This window comes from Vigna radiata, chromosome 7 (genome assembly GCF_000741045.1).
Source record: "Vigna radiata var. radiata cultivar VC1973A chromosome 7, Vradiata_ver6, whole genome shotgun sequence".
Classification (NCBI taxonomy): Eukaryota; Viridiplantae; Streptophyta; class Magnoliopsida; order Fabales; family Fabaceae; genus Vigna; species Vigna radiata.
In genome coordinates, this window is record NC_028357.1 from 26,246,817 (window position 1) to 26,262,949 (window position 16,133).

The window sequence follows — 16,133 nt, forward strand, 5'->3', positions numbered from 1 at the left end:
ATATATATATATATATATATATATATAGAGAGAGAGAGAGAGAGAGAGAGAGAGAGATCAATGGAGATCAACAATGTCATCTTATATACATATCATCTGTACAGGGTACAATGTAATTTGAAATACATATTAACATCTTACAAATCTTAACAATCCTACAAAAACCCATATTCATGTAGCGCTTCCATTCTTGCAATGTTCTCGTTGGCCGAATCCATAGATATACGAAGTCGCCACTACAAAACAATAACATAGCATATAATAAATATTAACAGTCACACCTTATACATCATCCATAACAATAAAACATTAAAAATTTCATCTTACACTTGGTTTTCTTGATGCCATTGGACCTGCAGTGATAACAATGTCCACAAAAATAGTTAGGTTTCGCTAAAGAAATAAACCACTCTATTGGATATGAGGTTAGAGTAAGTTTCGAGTTGCACTTACCCCAAATATAAGAACACACCAACAACGACGAAAACAGAAATGGTAGAGGGTGGGCTTCAACAGTGCACACGAAGGATGCCCAATACACAGACAATACCCAAGCCACCGAGAACGCCTCAGAACTAAGAACGAGACGCTGAGAGAACAAGAGCACGAGAGAGATGAACAGAGAACCAGTGCAACGAGGGAGAAAGAGTGAGAAACCGTGAAGAAAATCTGAAACTGTGAAAAGGAAATGAGGAAACAGGGCGCCAAATCGAAAATTCATTCTCTTGCTTTTCCCATTATGCCCCTCACTTACGTAAGAAAACCAATTTCATTTCATAAAAAACTGGCCAATGCACAGACGCCATGTGACGTTGTCAAAACCGTGTCAAAGAAACGGTGTTAACATATATTTTCGATATTTTTATCATTAAAATATGATAAGCATGTAGCATAAATTTTAAATCTCTGGTTTTTCTCTAAAAGTAATGAATGAAACAAGAAAAAATATAGTTCTTGGAGTCTTCTCTCTTTTAATGGAAGTAATTGAATTCAAGCCCCATTCTCATGGTTTTCATGCAGATTTTTTACATTTCTATGGGTACACTACCATGAATTAAGTACTCTTAATCTACTCCCTAAACACGAGCATGGTGAATATGAAGTGATGCCTTCAAAAATATCCATTGTACACACAAGTGCAACTCCATTGCCTTAGCATTCTACTCCACATTATCTGAGAACTGGATCAGTTTGTTTTGGCAAAAAAGGATCAATTTAACCCAAATCAAAGAGAAAATTGATGCCAAAAGAATTGACCAAAGGACAACAATAGTAGGAGTCCTGTTTTTCCTTCCCATGAGACCTTTGAGGAAAGGATATAAATAGACAATAACCCAGAAAGCAAAGAATACCTTCCCAAACAAAGGACCCCATGAACCATACCCATTGTTAATGGCATCAGAGGCTTCAGCCACAACTCCTACCATGTTCAAGATTATAAGAGTGGTTAGTGAGATCAGAAGTGTTGTCCACTTGAACAGGTTCAACTCTCCAAATTCAGTATAATCTGCTGCTTTGGCTGTCACTGTGAAATTGGTGTCCACTCCTCCAAGAACCTTAAGGAGACCTTGGAATACAGCAAAAAGGTGAGCAGATACACCTCCAATCACCCAAAATTGTTCATTGCGCCACCAGTCTTCAAGGCTCACACCACTCCACCTCAGCTCAAGCACACCAGTTAAAATGATGGAGATGAATAGAGCCATGAACCATACGCTAGCAAGGTTCGTCAACTGCATAGAGTGGCACTTTTCAGCAAGGCATCAAAATAATGGAAACACTTAAACAAATTATTGCATTATTCAATACCATCAACAATACATGGAGCGTTATTAGTTTTTTTTATTTTTTTTAAAAAGTAGATTTTAATTTTAATTTGATTTTACAAAACCTACATATATTTACATTTATCACAGTAGAGCAAAGAAAACTAGTTATCCTGGTAAGGTGATGAAAAAAGATGTAACAGTTGTGTACTTATAGTTGGGATGGTGAATTTTCCAGTGAGAAGAGAAACTGCTAGAATTGTGCAGTATGCAAGTAGAGGGATGGAAGTGAATGGATAAACAATGGTATTAGTATAAGCCAACCACTCCAGCCATTTCAGTTTTCCTCCATAGCCATACCACAATGGACAATGGCAACTAAGGAAAATTTCAACAGAACCAAGGGCCCATCTCAGAACATGGTGTAACCTATCTAATAGATTTATTGGGGCAGATCCTTTGAAAGCGTCTCTTTTTGGCATGCAGTATACTGATTTCCATCCTCTACAGTGCATCTTAAACCCTGTTAAAATATCTTCTGTGACTGAGCCATATATCCATCCAATCTGCATGGAAACAAATTTGTCAAAAGGACTAACAGAACTCTCTGCATGGATGCTAAATCAGAATGAAATGAAGCATCAAGCAAAACCAAAACTTCCTTAATCTTAAAAGATTAGTCTCATTGTAATTAATGCGATCGATTACCTCTTTTCCCCATTCAGTCTTCTCTTCATAGCCACAACTTATAACATGAATAGCTTCCTTAATTAGCGATGGACTATTGGTGCCTTCAGGAAGTCCACCATTTTCCATCAAAGTGGACTCAATGAAAACTGGTGACTACCCAAATCTCTTCTCAAACTTTTTTTGGAACATGAGGGATGATTTCTCTAGCTCGTCATACCCTTCACGCCCTTCTTCAATCTCTTCAAGATCAAGATCAAACATGGACTCAAACCCTTTCCTAACGTAGTTCCTCCCCATCATTTTCTTCTTCTTGGTGTACAATCTACTAAAGAGACCCCCTCTTCCACCAGATTTCTTCTTTAACTTAGATTTCCTCGAACAACCACAACAACAACACCATGAAGGCCAGCAGTCACAAGTCATCTTTGGCCTTTTCTAAGATACTGGTGGATCATATCCATATAGTGCCTGCCTATTGAACACGCATCTAGTTCCAACATAAACTGGACCCTGAATCCCGTCAAAGGCTTTCATATTTATCTAACATGTATGAAACATAGGAAACTCACATCAAAGGTCATTCATCGCAATGTTGATTGCAGATACTAAGTTACACACTTTAGATGAACGCCACTTACATCAAAGAATACAATATTGCGATTAGCATATCTATCATGCCGATCAATGCCATCGAACCTTTGTGGAAATTGGACATAATCCAGATTCAGCATGAAAGGTGCATTTGAAAGCAAAGCTGATACTCGAACCTTTAAAGTATAGACAACAAGAAAGAGTCACATTCTTGACATAATTTCTACTTTTCTTGTCATACATGGAATTATTTTGTACCTACCAAAGCATTCATAGCACCAGCTTTCTTGTGGTGGTTATAGCCAGGACGCTTTTCACGTGAAATATACACCAGCCGTGGCAGTTCCTTGCATTCTACGTTCATTGCTCCGCCACTTCCTAAATACACCTGCAATGGTAAGTTCATGAACCACATCACCAGAGAACCAGCTTTTCCAATCATTAACTTTTCGTGTTACCCTCTAAGGAAAGAAAATTTGTAAATCATAAGCGTTACTATATTTTCTTTTTCTCTATTTTATCGAAGAATTAACCAAGAGCAACAAAAATTATAGATATTCAAATGTTCTTATATTATGGTTTATTTGTTCCTTCATGATTAGACAATGAAGAATGCACAACACAAGAACTAGCTAGAGGATTTGAATCATAGTCAAAACCTGAATCATTCCTGGCTGATCACGAGTACTATTCCCAGGCCAAGGGGTTCCATCCTGCATCACCCACCCGTCCTCCGGCTTCTTCTGAGCTTTTGCCACTAAGGAGTTAATTTTTACTTTAAATTCCCAGGCCAAGGAGAAAAAAAAAACAAAAGAATAGTTATAAATGAAGAAAAAAAATGATAAATGATTTCCATTATATATCTAGTAGAGATTAACCGACATCATGTTAGGTCTTTCGAGGGGATTCATAAAGAGATTGAACAACAACACATACGAGTCTATTTCATTAAATATTGTTTAAAGTTTTCATTTTCATTCCATATAACAGATCATAATAGTTTGATCATGTAATAATTTTTAGAAACACGCAACCTTTTTGTCCTATCTTTATGGCCTACCTTCATGGCCCTTCGTTCCTTCACAAAGGTAGGGTGCACCTTATCTTTCAAGTAATCAATCTTCTGAGAAAAATAGAACTCAGGTGCCCTTGGTTCTATGCTCTACTTCTTGCAAAAAGGAACCCATCTTGGTGCAAACTCAGAAGTTTCTGAAAGTGCATCAAAAAGGATCATAGATGCACCATCATTAGATACATAGCAGCACACCTTGTCAACCGGGTAATCAACAGCCAAGATTGAAAGAACAGTGTTTGTTGTTATAATGGGAGGCTCTTTCAAAGGGTCCACAGTACTCACATAGACATTAATATTGACAACGGTTGAAAAACCATTATTTTTATACTTAATTTTGATATCAAATGCACCCTTGTTGACTTAGAAACTTTGCTTTGACTCATGATTTTGCTTTAGTTTTGTGAATAAGAGAGTTGAGGGCGTGTTTTATGATTTTATCAATAAATTCTCTTGATTTTGTAGGTTATTAGAATGATTTGAAAGAAGGGTTAAAGTATCAAGGGGTTGCAATGCAGAAAAGTCAAACAGAATGCAGAAAAGTCAACCAAAATCTAAAAAAAGTCAACCAGAACGTGATTTGATATATTTTCTACGATTTTTATGATCTGTCTGGGCTTAGACATGTTTTCTGTTCTTTTTATGTCCTATTTAAAGACCTAGACATTCTAAAGAATGTATCTTTTGATGGCTTAGGCACATAAACATATTTTTCACCCCTTTGGGAGCAGATTTAGGGAATTGACAACTCTCCTTTTCTCCTTTTAGGATTTCTATTTATTTCATTCCATTGTACACCTAGTTCTTCCATGACGATGGAGAACTAATCTTATTTGTTGCTAGGGAAAAGATATAACCTCTAAACTCTCATATATCAAAGTTTTTATTTTACTCATATACTTTTGTTATCAATAGTTTTGTCTTCTCTGTGGATATAGCTTGCATCGTTTAACTCATTCGTTGTCATGATCTTTGATTTTGTCGATACGGGGACGTACGGGAAAATCTAGAACTGGGAAGAATTCTCTTGATTATGAAATACTGCCTAGGGATAGCAGTAGCACGGTCAATTGCTTTAAGCTTTTGTTCTTAATGCATTAGTAATTACTAGGGAGACTAAGGATAGTAAACTAGTAATTATGGTAATAGGCTATTTTCGCCAAGGGATCGGGTTTAGAGTAAATTAGAAAGTTGCATGAACATTGATAACAAATAAGAATAGTAGATATATGAGAGTGATTAGGTGAAATCTAAACCCTAACAACAAACTCATCTCATATTATCAACATCATCCATCCACTTTTGTGTTTAGCCTCAATTGATCAAATTGCATTCATGTTTATTTTTCCACACTTTACATTCAAAAACCCCAAAATATTGTTCTTATAGTCTTGATTGGTTAAGAAAAAGCACAATAGTTTAGTGCCATGAGTCTCTTGGGAAAACGATACTTGGTTTTACCATTTATTATTGTTGAGATTGTTGACAACACAATTTCTATATCAATCTAGTTTTTGATGATAACAACACATTGCTTAATAACATGCATATGTTGTTTGTTGTGATTACATGTTCTTATGCATTTTAACTGTTATAACTGTTGAACATGTTTGAAATGTGTTACATATTCCTATGCTAATTGTTTGGTATATATCTAGAACGTGTTTATTTGCTTTATGTGCTATGTGCTTTGCATCATTTAAAATGTTTTACTGCACATGTTTTAAAGCTGAAAAACACAAGCACTTTTATGAACTTTTAACTGTGTGACAAAGTTCTAGTACAGTCAATTACATAGTAAATGGATTCGACTATGCTAAAGTCTTTGTGCAGATTTTGAGGATCAGTGTTGTGTGTAATTTTGAGAAGAAAAAAATTTCAAAATGTTTTACATGGTTGATGTCGACTATGCAGTTTACGTATTTGACTGTATATGTTGTCTGATTTGGAATTTTGTTATGCTCTTGCACTCTAACGACTATATTTTTAAAAGTTAGTTTAACATTGATGACTTGGTCAACTGTATTGAATGTGTTCTGTTATTTGTTGACCATAGGCTACTAAGTTGATTGAACAGCCGACTGAATTAGTAGCACATTCGACTGAGAATCTAACTGATTAACAAAAATCTATAAATAGACTGAACACGGGTTTGTTCAGAGACTTTTGATGAACTGACAATTTCATTTCTATTTCAGATTTCTCTTAGCTCCAAGAATTCTCCAAGAAGACAGTGGTTATCTTTCTTCAATGAGATTCATTGAAGAGACATTGCGTGCTTACACTTGCTGATCATTACCTGTACAAGTAAGGTGCTTCTGTTTGATCGAGTTGAAGACTTGGTATCCTGTGAAGACTGTTGGAATTGTACTTGTTGTGTTACAAGGGGATAGTGCACTTTGAGGATTGTTCAAAGTGGTGTTGCAGATTGCAGAAGAGAGGATTCTTGCTGCAATTCTGGTTTTGTTGTGCAGCTATATTTTGGTTTTGTGTTAGAGAGGAGATTTATATTTTTGACGTGGAGGTCTTCTATAAATTCCTTGTTGTAAAAACCGCAACCATTATGACTTGTGGTTGGTAGATGATCATGCACACTAGTCCCCTCTAGGAACATTACGATCCATCGTAGATGACAAAACTTTCTTTAGCTTTGGTCCAAGTACTTCGATTCAGAAAATCCCTGTTCTGCCTGCCAATTTGTTCATCCTGCTTGTTTAAATGGATGTTTACTCCAGATTACAACCGTTGCTGTCAACAATGCAACACTGACTAGGAAGATAAGGGTAGACTTTTATTTGGTTCTTCATACTTGTACCTGATGTATAATATTTACTAAGAATATTCTTCCATTGTAAGAATTATTAATTTGGCATATATAATATGAAAGAGAAATACTGGATTCAGTATAACAAACATGATAGTCAAAATTGTGATCTTCAAGCCCGGAAAGAGAAATATGGATTCTATAAATTTTATTAAATTTATATTCACACGTATAAAATCATTGTCACTTAAAATTCGGCTTTGAAAGAAAAAGAAATGGGCTTTAAAGAGAAAAATGGGCTTCGAAGGAAAAAAAAAGGGTCATTGCTCTTTGCACTCCAACAATTACTAATTGCATCTAAACAATAATAAAAAAAATTGTTCTAGAAATCTCATTTTAATATATAATAATCTACATCCTTATTATTTTAACTCCATTTAAATGTATTTAACATAAATCTAAATCTATATTTTTGGGTTTTAAATCTAATTTAATTAATTGGATTTTGATTGAGTTACATTTTTTTTAGTTTGAAAATTCAAAATCAATTTGTATATAAGTCGAGCTAAGGCGGTTGAGGATCAGGCCAGATTGGCACAAGTTGACCTTGATAGAAGGTTAGCTAAGTTAGTCTTGGTTGAAGGTCAACTTGAGTTGGTCTGAACCGAAAATCTATTCAAGTTAATTTTTGTTGAAGATTAGATTTAGTTGATCTTGATCGAACATCGACGCAAGACGACCTCAATCAACAATTGGCCCGCAACAGCTCCAAATAAATGTTACCAATGAGGATAATTGGTGTCTTGAAGCTACTATGAAGTTTTGATGATGATAAAAGTTGAAGAATTAAAGTCTCTAAGTGCATCTTTATTAAATGCATTTTGTAGAAAAAAATGTATAGGATAAATTGTAATGATGTAAAAGCTCTTAAAATTTTTCGTATTTAGTGAGTCATCGCGTAAATAATCGATTATTGCATAGAATAATTGATTATCTCTATCTGTTTCAGTATTGCCCAAGTTTTTGGAATAATCGCTTATTCCTTATGATAATCGATTATTCACATTTTTGAAAATCCCATAACGGACTCAAATAATTGATTATCACTTATGATAATAGATTATTTGTGCAGTTGGGAGATGACTTTTTAGTTTCTGACCTTGGGCTTATAAATAGGAGCTTTGAGAACTTCAGAAAATGACGTTGTTAAACAGAAGCTTTGCAGAATACTGTTTGTCAGAGGAAGTTCTCAATAGTTGTATTTCAAGTTCCCTTGCTTGGTCTCGTGAATAGGAGAAGCTCGCGTTTCGTGTGTCGATAGTCGGGGCGGTTCTCCTCGAGTTAGCAAGGTGTTCTGCCTGGTCTCATGAATAGGAGAAGCTCGCATTTCATTTGTTGATAATCAGAGCAGTTCTCTTCGAGTTGGCAGAGTGTTCATCTTCCGGTTCGTTCGTCGAAGGAAAGTCTATTTTATCAGTTTTATTCACTATATTTGTAATTTGTGAAACTCATTTTTAGTGGAACTGTTAATCACTTTTTGTAGTGATTAACGACTGGACGTAGATTCTTTTGAATCGAACCAGTATAAAAATTACTCGTGTGATTTTTCTACTTCCGGCACTCGTTATTTTCATTTGCACATCAATTGTTCGATAAATTGTCTCTTAGAAAATTTATTTTATGAACTGACCATTTTAATACAAAAGTGACCGAACACGCTTTCCGCTTACTTAAGTTTTATTCCGCTGCGTTATACTCTATCTCAGAACGATATCGATTGTTCCAACAATTGGTATCAGAGCTTGCTTTGATAGTTTTTCAAAGATTGCGAAAATGGCTGGTCATCACACTCAAAATCTTGTATATGCCGAGGGTGCTTCTATTAACAGACCACCACTTTTTACTGGTGATAATTATGCTTTCTGGAAAGTCAGAATGGAAATTCTTATGAGGTCTGTTGACAGAGGTATATGGGAAGTTGTACAAAATGGTCCTTTTATTCCTAAAAGCACAGTTGATGATGTAGAGGTAGAAAAACCATACTTTAACTGGACTGCTGAAGAAAATAGACGAGCTCAGTTTGATATTAAAGCTCGTAATATTATTTCATTTGTTGTTGTACTTGATGAATTTTATAGAATTTCAGTGTGTAAAAGACAACACAGGAAATGTGGGTAGTTCTCAGAGTCACACATGAAGGAACAGAGGATGTGAAACGTGCAAGGAAGAACACTCTCATTCAGGAGTATGAGATGTTCATAATGCAACCTGGAGAAACAATTTCCGATGTTCAAAAGCGTTTCACTCACATAGTGAACCACTTAACAGGGTTAGGTAAGACTTTTGATACTGATGAATTGAATGTAAAAATTTTGAAATCATTGGACAGGTCTTGGCAACCAAAGGTGACTGCCATCTCGGAGTCTAAAAATCTCACTCAAATGTCGATGCCAAATTTGTTTGGAAAGCTCCGTGAGCTCGAGCTTGAGTTAAGGAGATTAACTGTTGAAGAAGATCAAGGCAAAAGGAAGACTCCAGCCTTCAAGTCCGAGATCTCTAAAGGAAAGAGCTCTAAAAGGATTGAAGATGATGATTCTGATGATGAGGAGAACATGAGCCTCATGATAAAGAAATTTGCCAAGTTTACGAAGGCAAAAGGTAAGGACAAAATTCGCAAAGAAAGGAGAGAAAATCAAGAATCTCCTTCAAGTGTTAAATGCTATGGATGTGGAGAAAGAGAACACATGAAAACTGAATGTCCAAAGAACAAGAAAAGGGTGAAGAAAAGAAGTCTTTCAAGAAGAAGAATGTTTACATTGCTTGGGAAGATAATGCATCAAACACTTCAGGTTCAAGTGATTCTGTTAAAGAAGCAAACTTATGTTTGACAGCTAATGTTGATGACACTGCAAGCCAAGTAAGTTGCTCTAGTCTTGACACTAATGAATTTGATGTACAAAATGCTTTTCTTGAATTGCTTGATGAATCTGAAAAATTAAATGCTGCTCATAAAAATTTGAAAAAGGAGTTTAAAGAATTGCAAATTAAATATGAGAAAGCATTAGATAAGGAAGTTATTTTAAGAAATAAAATTTGCAATTTAGAAATGAAAGAGTCTTCAAATGTTGAACATCCTGTTGAATGTATTTCATGTAAGAGTCATATGCTTGATATTGATATTTTGGAAAATCTACTTGAAGTTGCAACTAGAAATAATAATGCTGAAATGCCTATACCTATAAAAAAAAAAAGGTTTATAAAAAGAAAAGGGTTTTTAAAAGTAAGAACAAAATCAAAAGAACTCGTAGGGTATGGGTTGAAAAAGGAACTGTTTGTTATAGGAACCCAAATGTTGTCACATGTTTTTATTGTATGAAAAAGGGGCATACTTCTAACAAATGTAGAATCAAACATTTTGATAGTCTTAATGGAAAATATGTTTGGATTCCTATTATTAAGTAATCTGCCTCTAACATCAAAGGACCCAAATGAGATTATGGGGACCAAAACTCTATTGTTTTGTTTTGCAGGTGAAATTTCTAAAGGAAAAGAAAGCTCTATTGTATCCTGGTATTTTGTTTTTGGGCTTTGAAATAATTTATGAATGTTATATGTATCTTAGATTGAAAATTTGGTCCAAATTTGTGTTTTTCGAAAATTAACGTAAATAATCGATTACAAAGGGATGATAATCGATTATCACGGCCTCAAAATTTGAATTTTGACAATTTGAATACTAAGTAGCAGCCAAAAATTTGTATCCATTTTTCATGATATTATCCATGGGTCAGATATATTATGGCGAATTCGTCAGATTCCATTGTGTCTTCCACACTGGAATCTGATAAGTGAGATTCCGGGTAATTGTTTCCATAATCTTCTTCTGTCCGAAGAAATGACTCATCGAAATAATGAGTTACTATTGATATCGACACATCTGAGATCGCTAAATGTTCAGGAGTTCTTCTATTCAATCCTTTTCCTTCTCCTTGTTGTTGGATATCTCGTTCGTACACATCTTCTCTTTGTTTCTCGAGTCTATAGTGAGTTACAGACAGAGTTCGAAAAGGTAAAATCTTTGATGATTCCATCATACATGATTGAGTTGCGAAAACTTCTGGATAGGTATCCTACATCTGAACTGAATTCTTTCTGGTTCAAGAATCTCTTTCTAGTTGCTCTGGAACAATTAGGAGATTCTCTAGAAGAAATACGGAGTTTTGCTTTTGGTAGCAACATGCTATGGGGTGGTGGTCNCGCTTATGGGGTCAAATCCATACGTTCTAAGAATCAATATTGGAATCTCATCGATCTCATAAGTATTATACCAAATCCCATCAATCGAATCGCTTTTTCGAGAAATAATCGATTATTTAAAATAATAATCGATTATCTTAAGTCCCAGCGTGAAAAAAAAACAAAAAAAAAGAACAAAAACTTTTTTTAAAATTTTTTTTGGTCTATTCTATCAAAGGGGATTATTAAATTTAGGGGGAGTAATTTTAATAAATTAAAAGAACTTAAATTCTTTTTAAATTACCTATTTTAGAGGGATCATAAAGTTTAGATGATTTTTTGGTAAAGAGGAGGTGAAATTTTTTATTCAAATCTTTTGTATTAATTGGAATTTATTTGAGGGGGAGATATATGAGTTTGATAGATATCTTGTTTTTATCTCTATTATGGATTGATTACTCTTATCCCCTTAGTTGTCAAATTAAGAACATCACATATCACAAAACCTTCAACTCTCTGATTATCCTCCAACACCTCCTTTTTTAAAGTCTGTTTGTATTTTTCAATTAGAGTTGAATTTTTGCTTTTCTTATATTCCATGAAGTATTTTGTTCATTCATGTTATGAAATTTCAACATTATTTCTGTTTTGAAATACATCAATTGTTTTGTTGAAGGGGAAAAAAAATTTGAGGAGGAGTTTTTCACTTTTTTACTTTTTGCTTATGATAAAAAAGGGGGAGAAAACTTCTAATTTAATTAGTGCAGTTATTACTAACATTTTTATATGTTTGTAAGTATGGAATCTGTGCAGGAAAATAGAAATGCTTTTAACAAGAAGATATTTTTTATCATCATTAAAAAGGGGGAGATTGTTACCAATGAGGAGCATTGGTGTCTTGAAGCTAATGTGAAGTTTTGATGATGATAAAAGTTGAAGAATTAAAGTCTCTAAGTGCATCTTTATTAAACGCATTTTGTAGAAAGAAATGTATAGGATAAATTGTAATGATGTAAAAACTCTTAGAATTTTTCGTATTTAGTGAGTCATTGCGTAAATAATCGAGTATTGCATAGTATAATCGATTATCTCTGTCTGTTTCAGTATTGCCCAAGTTTCTGGAATAATTGATTATTCCTCATGATAATCGATTATCACATTTTTGAAAACCCCATAACGGACTCAAATAATCGATTATCACTTATGATAATAATTTGTGGCAGTTGGGAGATGACTTTTCAGTTTCGGACCCTAGGCTAAATAGGTGCTTTGAGAACTTCAGAAAATAACGTTGTTGAAAAGAAGCTTTGCAAAATACTGTTTGTCAGAGGAAGTTCTCAATAGCTATAGTTCAAGTTCCCTTGCTTGGTCTCTTGAATAGGAGAAGCTCGCGTTTCGTGTGTCAATAGTCGGGGCAGTTCTCTTCGAGTTAGCAAGGTGCTCTGCCTGGTCTTGTGAATAGGAGAAGCTCGTGTTTCGTTTGTCGATAGTCGGAGCGGTTCTCTTCGAGTTGGCAGAGTGTTCATTTTTTGGTTTGTTCGTCGAAGGAAAGTTTATTTTATCAGTTTTATTCACTATATTTGTAATCTGTGAAACTCATTTTTAGTGGAACTTTTAATCACTTTTTGTAGTGATTAACGACTGGATGTAGATTCTTTTGAATCGAACCAGTATAAAAATTACTCGTGTGATTTTTCTACTTCCTATACTTGTTATTCTCATTTGCACATCAACTGTTCAATAAATTGTCTCTTAGAAAATTTATTTTATTAACTGACCATTTTAATACAAAAGTGACCGAACACGCTTTCCACTTACTTAAGTTTTATTCCGCTGCGTTATACTCTATCTCAGAACGATACCAATTATTCCAACACTAAAGACGAATCCATACTATGAACTAAAATCTAAAATCAAGTCAAATTAATCTAATTCGAAGAATTGACTCAAGTTAATCCATCTTATATTTAATAAACCAAATAGTTATATATTAGATATATCCCACTAAATTTAATCTTATGGACAAAGTAAATTAATCAAATTTTAACTAAATGAACTATGTTTGTATTATAAAAAATTCATTTTATTTGATCTAAGTTTAATTAGACTGGATATCAAATTCATGCTTAAGTAGGAGTGTTTTACTTGTAAAAAAGAGCCATACATTTATACAATTGGATTTTGAAAGGAAAGAAAAATTAGCTTAAGTTTTAGATTAGAAAAGAGTCATACATTTCTACCCATTGAAAAAGAAAAACTGCATCATTGGACATTATTCGAACATTGTATTAAAAGAAAGTGATAAAGCAATGAAGGAATGCGTTTGCCGGGAGTCGAACCCGGGTCTATTGCTTGGAAGGCAATTATCCTAACCGTTGGACTACAAACGCTTTGCTGATATTTTAAATTTTAAATATTTAAAATATTTAAACATTTTTAACTTAAAGTATTTTAGTGAAATAATAAATTTAGTGTTATAAAATAAAATTTAATCAAATTAATTTGTTCATTTAAACACTAACACTAATGACAAATAACATGAAGTTGCCCTATCAAATTACGGTATATCAACGTAAACATAATTTATATATATCTTAATGAATTTGAAAATATTTAATTGGTAGCTGATATTAAATCATCAAAAAAATATTTTGTAAACCAATGAAAAAATATGTTATTAATTTAGTTTTCAAATGAAAGGACACGCTGGTACGGTGTTCAAATTGAATAAATTTAAAAAACTAATTAAAAAAATAAAATGAAATATCTTTTAGACTTTCTTTTTTTTCTTTAATCGAGCTGTTTGATTTAAATTTCATTTTGAAAATAAAGAAATGAGATGTGACTTTTGAAAATTGCTTTATAATTTCAACGTATTGTAATTAGAGTACATGTACTTATTCTAACATCGTAGCATATTTGAATTTTGCAGTTTTTAACTATGAAATTGTGTAATTTATATACAAGTAAAAAAAAAGTTTAACTTGTAAATACGAGTATAATTATAAAAAGAATAATTCAAAGCAAAACTTTTTTTTACTTTGTAATTTTTCATTACAAAATGTTTGACATTCTTTTTTAAATTTCTTACAATTTTGTAGTAACGAAAATCATTTATTTTGGTTTGAGTTTTGTAAATTGAACCAAATTTAACCAAGTTTGATAATGTTTAGTTCAAATGACTCTTTAATTGAAAATCAAACTATAACAAGTCATTAACCAATGTCTTATCTCTTTAAACCGATTGAGTTTGTTAGAATAAAATATTGAGCTCAAAGAGAGACTCAACTTATGTATGAAAGATTGTCACAAATGCATGATATATTTCTATAGGAAAATTAAAGTAAATTTTGAAAAAAAAAAGAGTCTAGTTTATTGAAAAATAAAGATGTTGGCGTTGTTGTTCTTTAATTTTAAAAATTAATAAATATATAATGATAAAGAAGAAGAAAATAACACCAAAGTTTAATTCAATTTTACACTAGAACTATATTCAGTTGTTCAACTACTGTCACAAATCTAATTCACTACACTTTAAAAAAAAAAAAAGAAGGAAAGAAAAATAACACTCAACAATTAAGATCTTAAATTTTGCACCATCTCAACATAAAACCTTATAAAACCTAATCACAAAAGCATCTTGATCAATACTAAATGACGTATAAAAACTATACCACCTAAAAAATTATTAAGTCCATAACTATATAAAAGAAGAATAATGAATCATCTTAAATGTTTTCTTCTTAATATTATGTTTTAATCTATTTATTCACTAAAAAAAATCGAGAAGTAATTTTCAAGTTAATCAAACAACTCTTATTTTTTTTAAAATGTTTGCGTACTTTTGAAAGAAATTGGTTTATTATAATGCAAAATTGAATGAGTTAGATTGGTTATAAAACTCTTTTTTAATATAATAAAACACATTTTAATTCATTGAAAAAAACTATATGCAAAGTGATGCAGTTTGAATATGTTAAATCACTAAACTAAATCAGTTTTAAGTTATTTTAATCGGTTAAAATTTTGTTTTAACATATTAAAAAGGTGACAATTAATATAAATATTGTTAAAATGTTTAGTAGCACCAATATTTCCTTTGCAAGCTTCCGGCCATGCTTATGTAAGAACTGTAAGTGTTACCATACAACTGGACCAATTTCAATATTCACGGCTTCACTTTCTTCTTGCACCCGATCAAATTTCTCAGATGGTGAGTTGAATTTCATATAGGAAGGTCACATATTCTAGATCATAACGAATTTAAAAAATATTACCAGTATTTTTAAACTGGCAATAATCACACATATTTACAAATAATTAAAAATATATATAAATTATTATTGATTTTAATTAAATTTAATTTAATAAAATATAAATTAAATTTTTATTTATATTTTTAGAATATCATGTAAAAATAGTATAATATTTGTATTCAATCCGTTTATAAATTGATATTAAAATTGTTACTCGTTACTTGTGAATAATAAATATTCACAAATACTAATTATTTATTGCAAATTTTATTTAGAGATATTCATAGGCACATATTTTTGCTGTTTCTACCTAAGAATGTCTTCTATAAAAGATTACTACTAGATTATCCATATTCCATATGCATGCAATATGAAACAGTTTCAAGACAGTTGAATAACTGATCATCCTTTTTGCCAAGGAGAAATAGGAAAATGTACACACTTCATAGTTGTGACTGGTATGCATGAACTATCCATCTACAGAAAGAATTCCCTGACTAAGCACCTTATGTATATATGGTGGTTTCCAAATTAATCAGAGTGAACAACAATAGACAAATTCAAGAGTTTGTCACAGACTGCTCTCTAAAAAACCAGCAAAACTAGGGTACTTGGGCTCCCACCCAACCACCTGGCGGGTTTTTGTGTTGTTTAATCTTTTTCCTAGAGGATCATCTGTTCCTGCAAAGCAAAATATACCGAGATTCATTATGCTTTCAAAATCAAAAGTTTGTTTCTTACAGTCATATAATCACAAT

General features: G+C 32.6%; 1 protein-coding gene, 1 non-coding gene and 1 pseudogene across 3 annotated transcripts in view; all 3 read right to left on the bottom strand.

Annotated features, from left to right (window-relative positions):
- Positions 1-1,126: 1,126 nt before the first annotated feature.
- On the bottom strand, positions 1,127-10,974 carry LOC106766235 (annotated as a pseudogene).
- Positions 10,975-13,437: 2,463 nt separating this feature from the next.
- Positions 13,438-13,509, bottom strand: TRNAG-UCC. Its single transcript has one exon. It is a non-coding gene; the product is annotated as a tRNA-Gly (tRNA).
- Positions 13,510-15,739: 2,230 nt separating this feature from the next.
- The window catches only part of LOC106766927, a 5,191-nt gene continuing 4,797 nt past the window's right edge, over positions 15,740-16,133 (bottom strand). For both annotated transcript variants that reach the window (XM_014651717.2, XM_014651718.2), the window contains exon 6: positions 15,740-16,056. In XM_014651717.2, the coding sequence (XP_014507203.2) occupies positions 16,039-16,056 (18 nt within the window). In that variant the 3' untranslated portion in view covers positions 15,740-16,038. The remainder of the gene's footprint in view (positions 16,057-16,133) is intronic.